The sequence below is a fragment of the Electrophorus electricus genome, chromosome 9, assembly GCF_041902795.1.
Source record: "Electrophorus electricus isolate QZ-2024a chromosome 9, ASM4190279v1, whole genome shotgun sequence".
Lineage (NCBI taxonomy): Eukaryota > Metazoa > Chordata > Actinopteri > Gymnotiformes > Gymnotidae > Electrophorus > Electrophorus electricus.
Window position 1 is genome coordinate 21,995,287 of NC_137505.1, and position 22,234 is coordinate 22,017,520.

The 22,234-nt window shown below is 39.1% G+C and overlaps 1 protein-coding gene across 29 annotated transcripts in view; it reads right to left on the reverse strand.

Moving 5' to 3' along the window:
* LOC113585667 (claudin-10-like) overlaps positions 1-22,234 on the reverse strand; it is a 37,640-nt gene that overhangs the window by 11,704 nt on the left and 3,702 nt on the right. For 4 of the 29 annotated variants that reach the window (XM_081720737.1, XM_081720735.1, XM_081720732.1 and 1 more), the window contains 8 exons: positions 22,040-22,150; positions 21,013-21,155; positions 20,098-20,419; positions 18,649-18,718; positions 3,181-3,342; positions 2,792-2,873; positions 2,600-2,704; positions 2,432-2,520 (listed from right to left, as the gene is read on the reverse strand). In XM_081720737.1, coding sequence (XP_081576863.1) covers positions 2,432-2,520; positions 2,600-2,704; positions 2,792-2,873; positions 3,181-3,316 — 412 coding nt within the window. In that variant the 5' untranslated portion in view covers positions 3,317-3,342; positions 18,649-18,718; positions 20,098-20,419; positions 21,013-21,155; positions 22,040-22,150. The other 25 variants (XM_081720730.1, XM_081720731.1, XM_081720728.1 and 22 more) reach the window with 22 other exon arrangements.

Below are 22,234 nucleotides of genomic sequence, written 5' to 3' on the forward strand. Positions count from 1 at the left end.
GAGCACAGGTGTGGCTAACTGATTAGCCCAGAGCACAGGTGTGGCTAACTGTTTACCCCAGAGCACAGGTGTGGCTAACTGATTACCCCAGAGCACTGGTGTGGCTAACTGTTTACCCCAGAGCACAGGTGTTGCTAACTGTTTACCACAGAGTACAGGTGTGACTAACTGTTTACCCCAGAGCACAGGTGTGGCTAACTGATTACCCCAGAGCACTGGTGTGGCCTGGTGTGGCTAACTGATTACCCCAGAGTACAGGTGTGGCTAACTGATTACCCCAGAGCACTGGTGTGGCCTGGTGTTGCTAACTGATTACCCCAGAGCACTGGTGTTGCTAACTGATTACCCCAGAGCACAGGAGTGGCTAACTGATTACCCCAGAGCACAGGTGTGGCTAACTGATTACCCCAGAGCACAGGTGTGGCTAACTGATTACCCCAGAGCACAGGTGTGGCTAACCCAGCCTAGCAGATTGCCAGTCCTGGCCTGAACCCTTACACTGTACTTATTAAAAGTGACAAAATTAAAGATTTCTAACAGTGTAGAAAGATGTCTACGTTTGTGGGGCTCAGTTAAAATAACATAAAACATTATCACAGAAACAGTGTTTTAGGCCAATCTGACCAACCTTTACTATTTTTCTATTTAATTCATAACATTTATGCATAATATAACATACTAACAACAGAAAAAAAACTTCAGTCTCAACAGTGTAGGAGTCATTGGGGAGTGTAATCTCAGAACGTTAGAGAAGTCTCTGATACATGGCAGACAGTGTCATTCACATTCCTCCTCAATCCAAACCTTATCATAAAAGAGATAAGCATGGCCTACTGTGTGCTCTTTGGAAAACCAATAAGACTGTCAAGAACACAATGACAGAAGGTGGTTACATTTAAAGTTTCATAATCAACTTTTAGAAGTCAAAGCCCAGACCTGATATGCACAGGAATGCTGTGACAGGACCTTTAGTAGTTCATTTATGTAAGAGACTTCTTTTATAGAGAAGTGGGGTCTTTAGTGGCTGATTTGTAACTAGTCGAGTTTTTTTAATGCTAGATATTTAATTGTGGATAAACTATTTTCATTACTTTCTGCTGATTGTCCTGAACTCTAAATGCAGTGGTTAGGTATAAAAATGGTGAAAGAATTTTTTTTATAACTGAGTTGCATTTGTCTACTTGCAGCGTTTTATTGAGGATGCGAGAGGTTCTTTTGATTAGTAAAATGTCTGTATCCAGGACCCATTCTCAGAAACATTCATATTTTTAAATGATAATATTTATTCCCATGCCACAAAGTTATTTCTGCTAGCTAGTTACTGTAACAGTTTAGTTCTTAACAAAAAGGATAGGACACTCTTCTGCAATGTTTATTGGTGAGTTGCAGTTGTGTCTTGTCAGAGACAAGATAGTATCTATTAAGAATGTATCTAATGGCCATCTGAATTTTGAGCTGTGGTTCAGTAGTGATTAGACACCATTCGATGTCTGTATACCAATGGTGATATATTTTGTTGTTATTGTTGTTGTTGATGATGTATTACGATATGGATAACAAAACCTTTAACAAAATTTAACAAAATCTTTAAATAATTTAGTCATTCATTTTTTATAAAGGGCAAGTGTCAGTTAATTGCACAACAAACTGTCACATTCACATATGGTAATTTCAATATATTATATAAAGAAAGAAAATTGGGGGAAGGCACAAATTAACATATACGTATTATTAAATATAAAAAGCACAGAAAAACAGTCCATCCAAATGACTCAAAAGAGTATTCCAAAAGCATTAGTGAAAATAGAATCTTAATAATGCCAAGGATAAAGCAGGCACCCAGAGACTGGCTTTCCCCAGTGCCGAAAAAATTGCAGCTACTAATCATCTTCAGCGATGGCAGTCAGGTGGAATAAATGCCAGATGCATCTCAGTTTAGACAAAGAGTACTAGAGGGCAAGTGAGATGGATCAACACTGCCATCTAGTAATAGTATACATTTGTTTTAAGAAAGATTCTAGATTCTTGAGATAACTGCAGTGTGCTTAGTAAAATGCAGAAGTACTAAACATTTGAGTGAAGTACACAATGTTTCCAGAGAAATAGGAAGCACATTGCTTGCACAGCTGATGAACGACTTCTGTATGTATAAATTTATACATGAGTGGGTGTGTGTGTGTGTGTGTGTGTGTGTGTGTGTGTGTGTGTGTGTGTGGAGACAGAGAGCTTGACTATTTTTGCACATTGGAGGCTTTGGAAGTCATGTCTCTGTGTCTGTGTCCCACTACATCCATTATTTGAGTGCTATATAAAACTGAGTTGTTCTCACAGTGAATGTGGCTAACATTTCATCCTCTTTTTGTCCATCATACATAAGCATTTTTATCAAACTGTTGTGATGTGCTGCTGAACTCAGCAGGGAGTCTTCTACCATTGGCTGATTGGTTGTGCATCTTGCCAGGAGAAGAGACATAAGAGGCTGCACTATAAAGATACCGTCTCTTGTCAGCTTGGCTTGAGCTACAGGAAGGAAGAAGAGGGGTTATGATGAGATTCAGACTTTCCTCTGTATTTCCTCTGTGTTTGTTGTCTGTATTACCTTTTGCTGATGCCATCAGACAGTGACAAGAAGAATACAATTCCTCCCAGAATGCAGAGTGCAGATCCCCCCCACCCAATGAACAAGGCTGCCCCAAGTTCATACCTGAGGAGAACCATAGTAGTAATAACATAATAATAACCTCAGGTGACAACACATTAGTGTTCTTTGTTTGTATTATTGTGAACCTACTTCTGTGCCATAAACATAGGGTCGAAGAACTCAGAAGTGATCCTGTGGGCATACAGGGAGCAGGCAGTCAAAGAGCACAGACCTGTCACAACATAAACCGGGTTAAAATGAGAAGAGTTTAAAGTTGTATACCATCTTCATTTGGATAATTACAGCTCATAGCAACCATATAGTCTGGTTCTAATAAAGAGCCTGAGAAATTATTATATATCATCATTATACCATGGCTAAAATAACCAAATTTTAGCCATGGTATAATTGCTAAAATGAGAAGAGTTCAATGTTGTATACCATCTTCATTTGGACAATTACAGCTCAAAGCTACAACACAAGTATATTTCAGGAGTCTTCCTTACATTACATTGGCGAGGTAATGAAAAATTACTCACCACTGACAAAAAATTGGAATCCAGCAAAGCATGCAATCCTGGCCTTGACTTGATCACTTCCTCCAATTTTAGTACATTTCATTCCAACCAGCGCACAGCCAGTTGCAAAGAAACCAAGACAAACAGCTGAAATCATCAGGCCTCGGCATACCTGGATATAACCTATGGCAAAAAGAGAGGATTTTTCATCTCCCAAATTTATTTCCAAATTCATTTTCATTATAGTATGGTACAGAAGCAGAAATGTAAAAAAAAAATTCTACCAAATTATATAAATGCAGATACAATTGTATAAAAATAAACAGCAGAACAACAAAAGGATAATAGGTCCTTAAAAGTATAAAATTGAAACCACAATTTATTTAGTAGTGAAGGATGGCAAATTAAATCATTTTATTGAAGAATTTGCCCATTGCACCATAATAACATTTTAACAAACTGTACATATTTCAAATAAAAGTATCAGATGATTTTTTAAAGTTGTACAGCAATTATATCATCAAGAATAATTTTACTTTTGTAATATGTATGTGGAACATACATGTTATGTTTGACAATAAATATTGAGCTTGAACTTGGATGTTGTATTAGTAATTGCAGCAGAAAAAAATCATAAGAACCCAGAACATATCAGGATATTGTCATGGGCATAGAACGTGCAAAAAGGAAGAATGCAATTGCAAGTCTCCAACTGAAGGATGCCTCATGCCTCCTGGTGTGTTCCAGGGCTTCCATGTCTATATGGAGAGCTCCGTGGCAAAATGAGCCCCTCACAAGCTCCAGAGAGCACTCCAATACCAGTCAGGCAAAAGAATCCACTTAGGGGGAAGAAGAGCCAACACAAGTTGCAGGTGATCAAAGACAAAAACTGCTGCTTCCGAAACAGCCAGTCATTCTGTCATGGGTGTAGAATGTGAAAAAAAGGTAAGAAGCAAATGCAAGTTACCAACTGAAGAGTTTAATGAAACGTAACAGTACATAAACATGCACAAAAAGGAACTAAAGAAAGTTAACGTAAAATGAATGACTGACAGTCATATAAACACAAATAGTGACATAATGATACACAAGTGACATAGCAAATGAGGCTCAACACCTGTGGCATAAAAACAACATCCAACACATGCAACAGAAAAGCACAATATAAAAGTTGAACATAAACAAAAGGCCATGTGTACGCTAGTGCCGCCAGATGGAGGATGCTGGCAGCTAGGCACCATAACATTATCTAGTAGTTTTGTATTAATTTATGATGACCAACGGCAGTCTTTTGCCATTCACCTTGAACCTTGCTAAGTATAAACTTAGCAGCACAATGATTTGCTGTTTGGGTAAACAGTTTAGTTAATGATGGTGTTCAGTGAGCTGTACATTTTCAGTGACTCATTCTTCTGCTTGTAATATACAGACTGCAATTATTTAGCCATATAGCTGTTCCTATTGTGCCCCAATATATAGTCTCTGATGCTGTCCATGTATCATACGTGCTTTTATTACTGTAGTTTCTTTGTGTACATACAGAGCAGTACTGAATATAAATATCAGCAGGCCTGTTATGTGCCAACAAAGAATCTTGATTTGCATGTCTTAAATCATCATGCCCTTTCTCAGCATGGCTGCCTCATTTACCAATATACTTCTCAGTACAACTTGAAGATTTTTAAAGTCTTGCAATATTAAGCTACATTATATTGCAAATAATGCACATAATGAAACACCAATCTTATACTGTGATACTTCCAAACCATGCTTACTCCCATCCATGTATGGATTTGTGAAGGTATATTTAATACTGTCTGATATAACTGTATAGACATAAATTCTTCCCAGACCCTGGGATTGATCATAGGTAACCTCAGTTTTAAACCAGAAATTGTATCTAGTTGTCTTTATTGTGTGTGTGTGTGTTTGTGTGTATGCGTGTGTAGTGTGATGATAAATACACACCAATTTGCTATAACATTACAACCATTGACAGCTGAAGTGAAAAACATTGATTATTTTGTTACAATGACACCTGTCAATGGGTGGGATATATTAGGCAGCAAGCGAACAGTCCTTGAAGTTGATCTGGTCTAATCCCAAAGAGCTCAAGTTGCTGACAAAGCTAATGCTGCCTCTGATAGAAAGGAATTGCAACAGTTGCTGCACATGGGGCTACCTAGGTCAGAGTGCCCATGCCAACACCTGTCCATCATCACAACCGCTACAATGGACACGTGAGCATCAGAACTGGACCAATGGCAGAAAGTATCTTGGTATGATGAATCGCATTTTCTTTTGAATAATGTGGACAGCTGGGTATGCTTGCATTGTTTATCTCAGGAAAAGATACCACAAGGATGCACGTTGGGTTAAAGGCAAGCTGTCCAGGACAGAGTGATGCAACGTTATGCTGGGAAACCACAGGTCCTGGCTGTTCAAGTAAATGTTACTCAGACACAACCTACCTAAAGATCGTTGCAGACCAAGTATACCCCTTCATGACTACAGTATTCCCTAATGGCAGTGGCCTCTTTCAGGAGCATAATGTGCCATGACACACAGCAAAAATTGTTCAGGAATGGTTTAAAAAAAAAAAAGAGTTCAGTATGTAGTAATATACACAATATTAGGCAGGTGGTTATGACTTAAGTGTGTGTGTGTGTGTGTGTGTGTGTGTATATATATATATATATATACACACACACACACACACACACACACACACACACACACACACTTAAGTGAGAGAGAGAGAGAGAGAGAAAGAAAAAGAGAGAGATACGCAGATTTTTTAATTCCCTACTTGCCCTCTGGGCAGTCATTTTCCTTCAAATTTGGGTCCTCTACCAGAGGCCTGGGAGCATGAGAGTCCTGCGTAGTATCTTGGCTCACTAACGTACTCACTAAGCACTTTGTTACTACGTGGCATTATCCTGGTATATTCCTGGATCTTGGCTGTTTCTTCCTGAATAATGGCACTGATGCTCACTTATCCTCCTTCTTAGTGTACAGTCTCAGAGTGCTGGATTTGGGAGGAAACCCTCCATGCATTCTATCTCTTCCTTAGGCCAGCTTATTATGCCAGTGGTGTATCTGATGACTGGCAGGGCACAGGTGTTGATAGGTGTTGATAGGTGTTGACAGCTCGGATCTTGTTTCTCCCATTCATCTGACTTCGCAGGACTTGCCTCACTCTTTGTAAGTATTTGGCTCTAGCTGCTTTCCTTGTGGCCTGTTCATGATTCACATTTACCTGTGAGATTCCAAGGTACTTGTAGCTGCCCTCAAACTCTGTTATATTACCTTCTCATAGTGCTATCCCCTCTGCTCTAGCCACCTTCCATCTTCTTAACAATACAACCACACTTAGCTAGTCTGAATGACATTCCAATGTCATTGCTGTGTATCCTGGTGAAATGGATTAGCGAGTCTATGTCTCATTCACTTCTGGCATACAGCTTGATGTCATCCATGAACAGGAGGTGGCTGGTGGTTACTCCATTCCATAGCCATTGTCTGTAGCCTCTCTTGGTGATTATCTCAATGAAGGGGTTCAGGCCTATGCAGAATAGCAGTGGGGACAGGGTAGCTCCTTGGTAAATCCCGCACTCGATGGTGACTCATGCTATTGGTCTGAAGTTGGCCTCTAGTGTTGTTTTTCATAGCCCCACTGAATTCTTGATGGAGGCTCTTAGAGTCCTGTTGATGTTATACAGCCTCAATCATTCCAGGATTCATGTGTGGGGCATTGAATCACACACTTTCTTGTAATCAATCCAGGCAGTGCACAAGTTGGTCTGTCTGGTCTTATAGTCTCGAGTGACTGTTTTATCCACCAGCAACTGGTGCTTGGCTCCTCTGGTGTTCTTGCCAATGCCTTTCTGAGCCCTACTTATGCAATGAGCCATGTGCTTACTTATCTTAGCTGTAATAATGCCTGACAGGAGCTTCCATGTTGTACAGAGGCATGTTATCGGCCAGTAGTTGGATGGGTAGTTGGATACCTTCAGGATCAGGACTCTTCAGCCTTTAGATAACCATTCAAGGTGTGTTCCATCTGTTAGCATCTGGTCATTTGTGCTGCCAGGAATTAATGAAGTGCAGTTAGCTTCTTCAGCCAGTAGGTGTGGACCATGTCATGTCCTGGTGCTCTCCAGCTCTTCATACTTGAGACCCTTTCTTGCATGTCTGCTAGCATGATGGTTACTGGATCCTATTCAGGGAGATTGCTGATAAAGATCTGGCTGCCTACCTAAGGAGGTACGCAAGAGAAAGAGAAGCCAGGAAAATCAAAAGGATGTGCTCCCATGAGCCATCCAAAGTGTACTCTTCATGGTAGGGTAACAGCATGAGAACAGACCCACCAAAACCAGAGATTGAAGACTACTGGAAAAGCATATGCGAGAAGGAGGCATCACACAACAACAATGCTCAGTGGTTGTTGAACCTGAGAGCAGACCACAGCATCACAACATGGTGAGTAACTGCAGTGTACTGCAGAGGTGTTGAGATAGTAATGAAGTACACAAGGTTTTCAGAGAAACAGGATGCTTCGGACAGACGTCCGTCATCAGTGGTGTAAGTAAAGTGCTTGTCAATTAGTAGGAGGTTTATATATGAAAGGAACCAGTTTATATATGAAAATGTACATGCTTAAATCATAACATTCCTTCCTAGATCAGTTATTTTTATTTGAGTTTCCTAATTTCATTGTTGTCATAACAACAATTGCAATGCAAACAGATATGTCATTAATGGAATGTCCATTAGTATTAAAATGCCTTGCCACTGAAAATGACAAATTTTTCATTCTGATGGTCTGCAGGTGTTCTACAAACCGATCAACAAGCTTTCTCTTGGTTTCTCCAATATAAAGATGACTATATCATGAGTGAGTTATACAGTAGACAATTCAGGCAATAATGCATGAGGAGGAATGGATGATGACAATTGATCCTTTTATGCCAGTTATTTTATTGGCTGTGTTAATAAATTTACTTGTAGCACATCTAGAGTGGCTGCAGGCTGCAATACCACAGTTATTATCTGAGTGGTTATTTATGTCACTCTTGATGAGCATGACATTGATGTCTCATCTGTAGGATATTAGTGGAGGAGGATCTTTAAAAAATGATGTGGTCTCTGCATTGTCCTGGAGGATTCTGAAGTGTTTAATATCAGCTATGGTTTATTTTTAGGATGATAAGTAAGCACCAAAGGAATTCTTGTCTTAACAGCTGATTGTTTATAGGTCAGTGTGTCCACTCTCTGAACAGGTAAAACACGAACAAAGGCATGCTGCCTTCCCCAGGAAACCCACAGTTTTGAAGATTTGAACATTTCCATACTTTACAGAAGGAAGTCTTCATTTTCACTGCAAATGCATTGTGAGGAAAGTCTAAGTAGCTATGAGGAAAGGATATAATTTTTGCAGGTCTAGGAATGTGAAACATTGTATTGTAAATAGGAAAGAGAGTCTGTAGGTTTATAATAGATGGTGGTATTTAAACAAGAAATTGCAAACTTCACTGAAACATCCAAAAAGGTTACTTTCATGCCAGGATGTGCTCTAGTCCATCTATACTCAAGAGCTGGGTAGAACTTGGAGAAAGAAGAAATGAACAGTTGGAGCTCTTCTAATGTGCATGTAGCAATACCAAAAATCTCACCAGTGTATCTAAGAAAGTGTGAGGGTTCAAGTTCAGTATATTGCTCAGAAAAGGTTTCTCAACGAATTCAACAGAGGTTAACATCGGATGGTCCCATTTTAACAAAGCAAGTAAGTGAAGCTTGGCATGGCTAAATGTTCACAGTTGTGTTTTTAACTGATATTTGAGACCTGATTTATGGGCAAATAAAAGCTCGTTAGTTAATAATCTCAAACAGGTATGAGCAAAATTACTTGGAGCTTGTGGAAAAATTATGTCCACGGAGTCCATTTCTGAGAACTGCAGCTAAATATTAACAGGTTGGGGTCAATTTGTTTCCTCAACCAAACTTGTGAATTATACTAATCTATCAGGGGCCTTGAGAGCACATAACAGTTCCCAGACATAATAACCTTAAAATTAGATAGTTGCAAGATAGGACAAAAGATGGCAAAACCAGTGACAGCAAACCAAGGTAAAATTGTAAACCATTGTTAGGATACTATTCACTGTGAAAATTTCAAAGGTAAAGACTTTCACTAATGATGAAATGTTAAATCAAACAAAGGAAGTCAAATATATTGCCATTTAAAAAATTATTTCTCTCTCTCTCTCTTTCACAAACACACACACACACACACACACACACACACACACACACAAACACAACACATATATTCATACCCATTCTCTACTGCCTTCCCTTCCTGTCTGTTTATGCACTATCCTTTTCTGTCACTTTTAGCTTTTCTTTGTCTCTTCTATGTCTCTTTCTGACTCTGTCTCTCTTTCTCAGACACACATGCATACATACATACAGGCTTTGACGGGGGGTGGGGGGTGGGTGAGGGGGAGCTGTCTGACCGTCCAGAGCGAGCATGGAAGGAAAGTCTTTGCAGTTGGAAACTCCAGTTGAATCAGTCACACATGTCTTCCAGAGGTTGGACCAGTAGGTAGCTGTGGTAATAACTGTGCCATCAATTGAAGATACTTTCCAGTAGTCTGTTGGTATAGTGGAGGATACCAGCACCCAGCCTGCTGTGGCCACAATAAAGGCTATTATCTCTGTTCCTATTGTATTCATTGTACCTCTAAAGTTGCCAAAGCTAGAGAAGACCTACAGAGGGTCACCAAGCTAGTAGTCCAGGGAAGTCCAGGGAAGTCCAGGGTAGTCCAGGGTAGTCCAGGCTAAATGTGTATGGATGGATGGTTATATCTTCTTGGGTGACATTCTGTGGGGAGGGTTTTGGAGTCGTCACAATCTTCCAGAAGTGTCCACTCCTGCCCCCTTATGACATTATGATGCCATAATGTATACATTAGTGGAGCCATAACTCATGCAAGAGTAATATTTTTAGACTGGGAAAATGAATATGGTAGTTTTGTATGATACTTTTATAATTTCATATGGGAAGATTTAAATGGGAAGATAAAATGTAAACCTTCTTAAATGCAAAAACTGACCAGCAATTGTGCCATTATGGGCTAAAAATAACACAGAATAAGTTGCTCATTAACTGTTTTTAACAGGAACTTCAGTTTCTAAAACCTGGGAGGGAGGTGATGGGGAAAAGCTCAGTAAAGCAAGAGTGGAAACAGGTTTTTTTCAAACAAAGAAGTCATATTTAATTGTCGAGTATGAATGAGAAACTATTTATAAAGTGGTTTCAAATGACCCACTTATAATGTAAAATTGTTTAAATTGTATAATAATAATGTTATTACTAATAATGAACATCTTGTGGCTACACATGAGTAAAGAAATATTAATAATAATAATAATAATAATAATAACGTTAGGTTTTATGTTTTAAAGCCCACTTTTATAGTGTGATATTTTGCTGCTTATGCTCCGTGAAAGAGGAATGACTTTGCAGCATTGACCTGAGCATTTACGATTAACTTGAAAAGACATAAATGTCTGTTAGGTATAAATTATAGAGTTTGGATTGTTTAGGGATGTTGGTCCCAGCTGTCTTGATAACATCCCACAGTTTCTTTTTATATTTTTGCTCCATGTTCATGGTGTGATTCCCCCCATTCTATGTCATTGCAAAGGTACACAGCAAAATCACCTGTGCTGAATTAAAACCTACAGAGTAAATATAAGCCCAGCTGTGCAACAATGTAAATAGATACCAGTTTTGGACTGGCATAGTGCTGATACCAAAATCTTGAATGGTTTTGTTTTTTCCATTGCTAAAAGTATACAATGTATTTTCTACAGCAAATGGGTTTTGTGCAGTAAGATGATACCATTTCTGCTACTAAGTGCTGATTGTTTGGTGTGCATATGCTGGAGTAGCAGAAATGCTAGCTACTACCCAAAACCTGTTTGCTGTAGAAAAAAGGAAATATACAGGTTAGGGTTAGTTTTCTATGCTATTTTCAGTGTAATGCATATTTCTGCTATGCAAAATTAAAAGAATATGCTGGCCAAGTAGTGACAAATGATTTTAATTTCTTGTCTTTCACTGTTTAGCGCCACTCACCCCCATTCATTGAGGAATCTCTCACAGACACCCTCTGGCATTTTTGCAGCCATTATATATATAGGAGGAATAGGTAATAGACAGCCATAGCAAACCTAATTGTTTCAGACCATAACAAATGCAATTCAAAATAACAAATAGGCAGAACTTAACTTTAGAAAATTATGCACATTCTCAGTATGTTTTATGTGCACTACATTAATTGTAGCCTATTCTAATTGTGGCTTTGCTGTTGATTTTAAATCAAACCTTTCTATATGGTTTTGGTTTCTTGGAAAACTACCTGCAAGTGAACTATTCTATAATGCTGTATCTTCTTTATGCATTTACTTAGCTAGGTAGCAAAGAGTTGTGCTGGCAAACTACCATTAAATGCTAAGAATGGCTTGAGAGCTTGCTGGCAGTCTTAATGTTGTGCTATATCTGAGACAGGGCATGTTTTTATTGTTTCTGGGTTTTTTTTTTAAATAAGACTCCATTTTTACTTGTTGGCATTGCAAAAAAAAGTGTAATTTTTTGCCTCATGGTAGAATTGCAACCAATGCATGCTACCTTGTAAATGTTGCCATGACGTGACAGCAGTCTCAGTATGTGCGCAGGGAGGGAAGAAGATAAGATGCAAGTGCAGATTTGGAGTGTCTTTATTCTCCATAGTGAACAAAACAAAAGAGCACAGCAGAAAGCTGGCCAAAGCAAAAGAAAGAAAGCACCAGTGAAGTCTGCCTTCAGCATAATGAAAGCCTCAGTCAGTGACGGGGTCCACTTAAAACAGAGCCCCTGTCCATGCAGTATGTCACTCATTGCTGGGGACCACCTCAGATGGAGCCCCTGTCCATGCAGTATGTCACTCATTGCTGGGGACCACCTCAGATGGAGCCCCTGTCCATGCAGTATGTCACTCATTGCTGGGGACCACCTCAGATGGAGCCCCTGTCCATGCAGTATGTCACTCATTGCTGGGGACCACCTCAGATGGAGCCCCTGTCCATGCAGTATGTCAGTCATTGCAGACATTTATGTATGCCTGAAACACAAAAGGTGCTGTGGCAAAGCCGTATAGCAGAACTAGGTACACAGTCTCCTGAGGCTGTGCTAAAGGTGGTCTTCCATCCATCACCTTCCTTAAACAAGGCTGGCAGTAGATCTCGAGGCACCAGTAACAGTCTGGCAGCAACACTCCTGGCGTCTGAAGGCAGTAGCAAAGAATAACACACAGCACTGGACAAGCATTCTTTTGCTCTTAAATAATAGGACGTAACAAAGAGGCAAACAAAGCGCAGGTGCAGGTAATTAGTAATCGGGAGTTTGAGAGCAGGGAAGGTGCAAAGTATGTGTGTGTGAGAGTGTATGTGTAACAGTGAGAGTGTCCCTCAGGCTGGGTGTCTGGAATACCGTGATAACTGGTATTTCTGTTCATATATGATGTTAGCCACCATTTTATACTAAAAAGTGTTTTGACACCAATTATTCTAATAGTGTGCCCTAATAACTTTAGCTGTGAGCGCAACTGATTGCTGTAGTATGCTGACATTGCATTGATTGATAACCAATTATGTTCATTCTGCCTCCAAGGCAGAACTGCCTTCAGAATAGCTTGGATTAATGATTTTGTCAGGAAGGAGGCATGCAGCTCAACAAGGATAGTGTAACGTTGAGTGGATAGGAAGTGGACACGTGCAGAGCAGAGCGAGATTTATTCAGGGCAAATCCAAGATCAGAGTCGCTAGGGCAGTCCAAGGGCATAGAGCCAACACAGAGAGTATGTGGATACATGAGTAAAACAAAAATACAGAGAGGCAAACAGGGGAATCAGACTATAACAAAAGACGCTAGGAAAATTCAGGGCTAAGAAACACAAAGGCATGGAGTACGAACTTAACAAACATAATGATTCAAATATACATGTACACACAGTGTCAATAAGCAATCACAATGAACAGCAAAAAGTAAGGGAACAAGGCAGGTCTTAAATACAATCAACTATACGAGGGACAGGTGTAGAAAATCAAACGAGGGACGGAGAAAACTAAACTAGGGAATGGAACTAAAAAAACAAGACAGGGAAAATACTGAACATGGAAGCTGGGAGGGACTAATCATGACAGATACTAGTAAATTAATTTGAATGAAATTATTTATATTTATTATTATTATATTTGAAAACATATTATATAATATTATATATATATATATATATTATATTTTATTACATTACATTATTTTAATATTATCATATTTGAAAGCATGACATTGTATTTGTATAGCATATATTTTACAACCTTACTACCTCAGACTTGTGAATCAAGTTCATGACAACACCCTCACATGAAAGCACTTGCTTCATAATAGCCAAATAAGATAAAGTACCTTTAAACAACTTTCAAGTGTCAATGGACCTAGCTGTCTCGTCTGAGGTAAATTTATTTGACATGAAGACAACAATGGCAGCAAAAGAAGCTTGTGCAGGTAAGCATTGTTCAGAACATCAAAAAACATTTTTCATTTTTATTCATTTTTCATAAATTACTTTGTGAAACTGTAACCCCTGTGCCTGGAATAATGTGATTGTTACAGTGGGGGTTGTCAAAAAGGCAGCTTGAAGGGCAATTGTGTCTGGGTGATCTGGTGTGTCAAATTGCTGACATCTGAATTTACCCTACAGCTCTAATGTTTTCATGAACTTCCACAACTTTGTAGTCTACAAGCATCAACAACATATTTTTTGAGATAGACTGACATGTCACGCAAGAGAAACCTAGAACTTGCTACCTAGAACTTTGCATTAGCACGTCATCATTTGGTTAGGAAGATCACAGCTAACATTTTCAAAGCTATTGGTGAAAAGCTAGACCAATCATCACAACTCCTACAAATGCACTGTGAGGAACTCAACAGTAATGAAAAGCAGATCACAGATTCTGAGTCAAGAATTTTGGCATTGAAAGACCTAATGAATGCCACTGAGGGCAAACTGAGAGAACTGGAGAGGCACGTGTTTGATCTGAATAAACATGCTGATGATTTACAGAACAGAGGGAGAATTAAGAATATATGAACTGTTGTAGTCCCAGAGAGGGGTAAGGATAATGATCTGAAGCTATGAGCGCTGAAACAATGACAGTCCAATTAAAAGCAAAGAGAGTGTACTCAGGGACCATGATCTGTGTTTATGAGATTTCACATTTATCAGATTTCACAATTACGCAGCATGTGATGAATGTATCATAGGAGTTGGGTTAGAAGAATCAAGCGCTGAAATGTGGAAATGCTATTGTGATAATCTTTCAGAATTTCTCAACAGTTATTCACAAACACAAACAGTTTGATGGGGTGGAAGAAATATCTGAGTGTAGTCAGCATGAACCAGAGGCAAATGTCTACTACCTCATTCATAGTCACTTACTCCATCAAGATGTTCCATAACCCAACAAGCACTGTGTTGCATGAGTTGATGTGCTGATAACGTGCAAGTCGGAGGGATTTAGGTTTAGGGCTTTGTAACTGTATAGCTGTAATGTCAGGCTTGCAATGTCAGGCTCAATGTTACAAGTACACTTTATTGATGTGGACTACACTTTAAGATGAACCTTAAAAAAAAAAGGCTATGTGGGTTATAATAATCCCAGTGCCTCTTTGTTTTAGGGGTACAGAACCCTTAGAGAGCTCTGTCACTATAATTCTCTTTGGGTTGGGAGAAGGACAAACTTTTATTCGATTTCAACAATTATTTTCTTCATTTACTTCAAGGAGTAGGGGAATGAAAAATCTGCTGTTTAAGCTCCTACATTGTATGCAAGATATAGGCAGTGGCAGTGAAAAACAACATACAAATGCATAGGGCCGCAGAGACCAGGGGGCCCCCTGCTCACCACAAGTGGTTGGATGAAAAAAATGTTTAAATGACTAAACAGATTAATTCTTTCATTGCTCAAATTGAAAGAGATACTGCAATATGCAAGTTAGCTAATCAGGACTCTTGAATGCAAACATGAAACACTAGCCTCCCAGCGATGCCCAAAAAAGAAATTAAGTAAAATAAACCTGGATGGTTCAGTTCTGACTGTTAAAAAATAAAAATGTCTTTGATTCGCGCCCCCAGACCTAATTTTGCTAGGGGCCTGAGAAATGACAAATCCTTCACTGGATATTGGAGGAAGTTACTTAATTGTGAGAGGTGTACTGTAGAAATCACTATTATGAATATTTATTGTCTTCCTGTTGACTTTATAACTACTGCATTCTCTAAATTAGAGAATCTCAACATTGTGAATAATTTAATTGAAGGAGAATTTAATTTAAACCCAATTATGGACAAATCTCCTCTAGGCAAACGGTCAAACTGTCGCCCTTGGTTTACTCACTGGGGGCGTGGACTTGGACATAAAGATTCAACGCAAAGCTGCCTTGTGGCAACAGCTATTGTAAGAAGCACAATATAAATTTACATTTATGGTATTTAGCTGACACTTTTATCCAAAGCAACTTACAATTATGATTGAATACAACTTGAGCAACTAAGGGTTAAGGGTCTTGCTCAGAGACCCAACAGTGGAACTTGGCTGTAGGCTACCATTCCCCACAAATAAATACCACTGCCCAAAAATAAATTTGACTTGACTTTGACTCTCTTTCAACCCCAGGTAAAAATCTTATACACAGGAGCCATCCCTGCTATGGGAAACATGAAAAGCCTTTTCAAGAGGTCTTATCATGTGTTATTTGTCTAGTGAGAGGCAGAGGAAGGTTGACCTAAAGGGAGCTCCTAGGCTCCAAATTTAAGCAGGCTGAAAAAGATTGTTTAAAGAAATTTCTGCTCTCCACTCTTAACTTTCGCTTAACTTTCTCTTAACACAGCATGCAGAGGGGAAAACCTGGGGGATAAAGACAGGAAATACTTACATATCCTAACAAGAACAAAGGCAGTCTCTCAAACTATCTCTTTCTCAGCTTGGAGACTTGTTCCAGCGTACAGCACAGGTTAATTTTTTTTGTGAAGGCTCATAGTGCATGGAATTTATTAGAAACTCGTGTTTCTGCCTTTTCAGGCAACTTTAGAGTTTGATCAGTTATGGGTTGTATGCTTGGTACAGTGATCTTTCAAAAAACCTTTTCATTTGACTGATGAAAATAATCGGAGATCATATAATAAATGGGAACCAGTTCATAGGGGACACAGAAACAAAATAGCAAAAGTGAAAGACTAAGACACAAACAAGGGAGGGGAGTATTTTTGAAAGACAAATACAGAATATGAGATCAAGTAGGATGAGGAAGAATAAGAAATAACATCAGGAAAAACACTATTTTCTGGATGACAGTGAGAAAAATGACAGCAAACGTGGTGAGTAACACCATATATCATGAAAACACTATCACACAAGTTTGGATATTAATTGAAATAAAGAAAATAGAATCAGATGATGAACTTGTATGTGAAGGATACTAATTCCAGAAGTTGTAATAATAAAACAAGTGGATAATGATGCTGCACAAGCATAAAGAACAAGATGAGAGGAGGAATACAAGATGGAGAAAAAAAATCAATGGGATCCAGAATTCCTTATTGGGGGCTGGAGAGGACCTCCTCTGTGCTGCAAAGGACCTGCAATGAGACAGCAGACTTGCTGCAGAGAGTAGGAATACAGCTCCAGAGAGGAAACTGTGACCCCAGAATGTAGGGATGGGATGGAATGTAAGGATGGGATGGAATGTAGGGATGGGATGGAAGACAGTCCACTCCTTGAGAGCCCTTCTGTGTTACCAGGCACAACTATGAAAAAGCTCAATCAATCCTGACCTGTCCTTTAATGAACATATAGGTAATATTACTAGATAGTCTTCTTTCACCTTTAAAATATTGCACAACTAAAAACTAAATTATCCACATATGATGCCAAACATTGGACTACTGTAATAATTTGTTAACTGAAAGTTCAAGTAAGTCTAAACAAGATTCAGTTAGTCAAGAATGTGGAAGTTAGAGTTCTTACAAGAACCAGAAATTTTGACCATATTAATCCAGTATTTTCAATACTATATTGACTACCCATCAAATTTCGTATTGATTACAAAATTTTGCTACTGACATATAAAGCTATAAATAGCTTTACTTAAGAGAAGTAATGCCTACTTACATTCCAAGGTGCTAGCTATCTATTCGTACCTAGAATTGTGAAAGTTACAGCAGGTGAAACAGAGTTTTCATTAAAATCCCTTTAGAATAACCTTTTAGAATGTTTTCGGGACTTCTACAGTAAAATTATTATTTTTTATACAGGAAAACAATTTTAGAATTAAATAAATGGTGCAGATCTTGTAGTTCATTGAAATTGAGAATTAAGGTACATGTTGATGCTTAGATGTTGGTGCTGTAATGCTGCTGCTCTAACTTACAAAGGTTTGTGGGCCGCAGAGCCGAGTGTCGCTGATGTCTCAGGGAGCCATTATGCAGTGATCCCCATACATTAATCTATTTGTGGTGGCCCACCAAAATATCAGTACGTTTCTATATTACTTGACATATTGCTTTTCTATATTTAAGATGGGTAAACCTAATTTTATTGTAGAGCTCTGCACAGCGCATTGATTCACTCAGACCTTCATTGTCCTGCTCTAATGCATTCAAATAATGCATTCTGAGAAGTTAGTCTATCTTAATATTGAGTTGTCAATTGGAGAGACCAATCTCTTCAAAAAGGTTATTAGCAAGCATGTAAGCAACCTAGCTAGCTAATTAGGATACCCAAGGTAATGTTAGACTACAGCAGTGTTGTCAAGTTTAGCATGCTGTATATAGCTGCTAATTAATACTGGCTGCTTGTCCAAATGGATAATGTTAATGTCAATTAACTGTGAATGCTCCCTCAATCCAGATGTCCATATATTTTCCAAGAATCAAAAAGGTGTGTCCTGAGGAGGCACATCAGTCTGGACTAGCATTGTGTCTCTCCCTTCCGCAATAACCAGTCCTTCTCCTTTCCGCTTGGCTTTGTCAAATAAGTATCAAGGTGATCCCACGCGCTGCAGGGGATTTTTGCTCCAATGTTTGCTGTATTTTGCCCATCAGCTTCCATGTTCTGACACTGCTTGTATCTCACTCATCATTCCCCTGTTTAAGTGGGAGAGCTATCAAATGGACCAATGCAGTATGGAAGGAGGAGATCACCAGTCAATTCACCCTTAGAAGGGAAAGCTAGTGGAGAAATATTATACAGTTTAAAACAGGGTTCGCTATCAGATGCGGATTACGCTTTGGAATTTCTTACTATAGTGGCGAGTAGTGGGTGGAGCAAGGCGGCTTTAACCACCACCTATCGATATGGACTTAGGGCTGAGCTACTCACAGAATTATCCTTTTGGGATGAGGTTAAATCTCTGGAGGAAATTATCACACTTTCCATTTGTCTTGATCACCTATTGAAGGAGAGAGAAACAGCTAAAAGACAACATGATCTCACTCCTCCTCCACAATACAGAGCAGAGGAGATGCAGATTGACAGTTTGCATATCAGCATCCAAGAGAGGAGGCAGAGATACCATCTCGGATTATGTTTATATTGTGGGGAGTTGGGGCACATTCTACATGATTGCACTATTTGCTCCATAGAAACAGAGGGGACACTCACAGAAGACATGCCGTAGAGACCCCTCAATAAAACAGCAGCTCAGTTCTTTCATCCTGCAAACTTCTAGATAATTAAGACAGAAGTACTCCAAGAAGACTTTGACTGTCGTTACAGCCTTGATAGATTCTGGAGCTGCTGGATCTAGTAAGAGATCTGGGGATCAATAGTCATCTTGTCACCAGTGTTAAGTGAGCTCCCTGGATGGCAGACCCATTGGAACTGGATTTGTCACATCACATAACTCTGGTTAAGAAGTAGTGCTCTTCAAGAGGAATTCCTCTCGTTTTTTATCGTATCCAAGGCTAATCATGCAAATGTATTTGGCCGTCCCTGGATTAAGGTCATCCCTATGTTTGTCTGCCCTAGTGGACTCATCTGCCCATGGACCCACAACCTAGGAGGAGAGGGGGAGAAGATGAAAGAGGGGCACTGGAGAGAGAGGGGAGAAAGAAGAAAGACAGGGAAGTGTGCAGAGAATGGGAAGAAAGAAGAGTGAGGGAAACAGGAAGGAAAAGATGGAACAGGAGATGAGGGAGTGGCAGGAGACAAGGAAAAATGAGTGTCAGGCAAGGGGGTCAAGTTGAGGAGATTGTTCTTTGCGGCAAAAAAATCCGTTTATCTCATGTCTGTCAGTAATACTATAACATTAAAATTATTTAACTTTACATAAATGTATTGACATTACTTCATGGAAGTTACTGAAATATGAGTATAATGCAATATTCATTAGGTTAGGCAATTTTGGCAAAGTGCCAAATACTGGTTTTTACAGCAGTATGTCTTTGGGGATTATTTCCTACTGACTTCTGAAGCAAATTGCTGGACTGATGTCCTAAGAAGTAATCAGTCAATCCCATTCAGTTCAAAATTATTTTACTGATATAGTGTTATTTAAAAAAAAAAACAAAAAAACTTCCCATCATAGAAGCCAAGCTTCAATCCCCTCCAAGCATGCCTAAGGCAGCAGTGGCAGGGAAAACTCCCCTTTTAGCAGGAAGAAACCTTGAGCAGAACCCGACCCATATAGGGGGAGACCATCTGCTTGAGGCCAGCCTGGTGGAAAAGAATGAAGAGGAGGCAGGTAGGAGTGTGAGGCAGAGAGGAGAGAAACAACACAGAAGGGATGGGAAAGCGGAGTGCAGGTACAGGTAACACACACACACACACCTGTATATACAGCAATGTTCACTCGTATGGCCATAATTCCTTCAGTAATGCAATGTACAGTACATGACGCTGTTGTTCAGGAAACATCAAAGGCATCTGAAAGCAGGCGGTCGGATGTGGCACTGGCAAGCCAGGAAGGAAAATGCTGACCTCCAGGGCCTTTCCCCAGCCATGATGCTGCACCACCTTGAGTGCATGAACAATGGAGCTCAAAGTAGCTTGTGACAGGTGAACTTCTCAGCGACTGAAGTAGATGAAGGACAGGTGTGCTGAGATTAAGTTGACAGTAATGCCCACTGCTGTCAACCTGTATGGGGTTAAACTATAGAAAATTGCAATATATGTTTCTCAAATGTTTATAATATTTTTATTTCAATTAATTACAGTGTGAAAGTAATTTGTCTTTCATTCGTTACTGTTTATGCCAACCTAAAAATATACTCCCTCCCATTTTTGTCCAAATCTCAAAACTTGAATTTCGTGTGTGTGTGTGTGTGTGTGTGTGTGTGTGTGTGTGTGTGTGTATTTGTACACACAAATATAGTGGTCAATATATTTTCATGTCAAACTGACAACCCCATATGTAAAGTTTTTTTTTTAATACTGTAAAATGTGCATAATGATTATGATGTAACCTTTCTGATATGAACAATCTAAATGTATATACAGCTAAAATGTATATTTACTTAAAACGTTTTATACATAACCTTAACGTATGTGGTAAATGATAACTGTGTTTATTTACTAGTAGTTACTAGTTACTAGTAATATACTAGTTACTTGCTATAATTACGAGCATATTTTAGTGGCTTGAGCTATGCGTGTATGGGTTTAGTGTATTTGCATGTCCAAACAAAACCCTGTGTAGCGTTTGCATGGTTTGAAATAGTCCATCATGATGCAAATAGATCCTACCTGATGGTCAGATGGAATTAAACAGCAGCTCCAAGTGGTCCTGGCTGAAGTGATATGTGCAGATATATTGGTGCAGCTGAAGCAGTTCTGGAATCATCAGGGTCAAGGTGTCATTGTTTATGACAATGCCAGTCACAGGGTACCTTTTATCAATACAAACATTTAAAAAGAACATAACTCATTAATACACACATAAACACAAATATACTACACTAATTGGGAAAAGTCTAAACTACCAAGCATGATAGATGCTGACTGGTACATATTATGTAAACACTCTGACTTATCTCTGTTATCATATAACTAATCTGAGACCTGGAAAGCGTAACAACAAAGCTGAAGAGCAGAAAAACATTGGGAACAACAACAAGGACAAAACACCATTGAACATGGAACTGAACATTGGAGTCACCGGAGAGTAAACACTTTGGCCAGTGATTAGTGAACTTTGGCCAGTGATTAGTGAACTTTGGCCAGTGCCCGAGGGCAAAATGCTTCAGTTAGTTTAAAACATTTACAACATTCCTGCTGTAAATTGTTATTTATAAATGTTATATGTTAGTAGTATTGGTTTGTAGCATGAAGATCCTCTTTCTCTTATACATCATTTAGAAAGCAAATATAACACTGGTCTACTTTTCCTGCAAGACTTCCAATAGGACTATAAGCCTGCAGCATGTTTGGGTCACATTTAGCATATGGCAAGTCCATAATCAGAAATCTTCACTAAAAAGTACATGGCAAGCAAGCATGGCACCCAAGTTTGGTATGCATACTGATATTAAACACATGTCCATCTATTGTCACAAATTAGGTTGGTGACTCTTTCATGCACTGCATCCAAGGCATGCTCCAGTAAGCTTTTTTGGAAGTCTGGTGTCAGTGTGCTTGTAAAAAAGTAGACAGTTGGAGACTTCTATTGACCCCAATACCATGAACACAAAGTTCTCAGCTGCAACACTGGTCTCATCATTGTAACCTCCAAGATCTATAAAGCCAGACATATTTTGTGTTTGATAGCACTTGCCGTCTACAGACACACCAGGCCATATTTTGTTGGGTCTTCATTTCTTTTCTTTGAAGCATATATAAGAGTGCAGTTTTGATTCCTGGCTTGGCATACACAGACTGCTTTCACCTGAGGACATACAAGGAATTTGCCTTGGTTGAGGTATCAACATAAAATCCATTAAAATAACTAAAACAAATAAAAGTTGCCCAC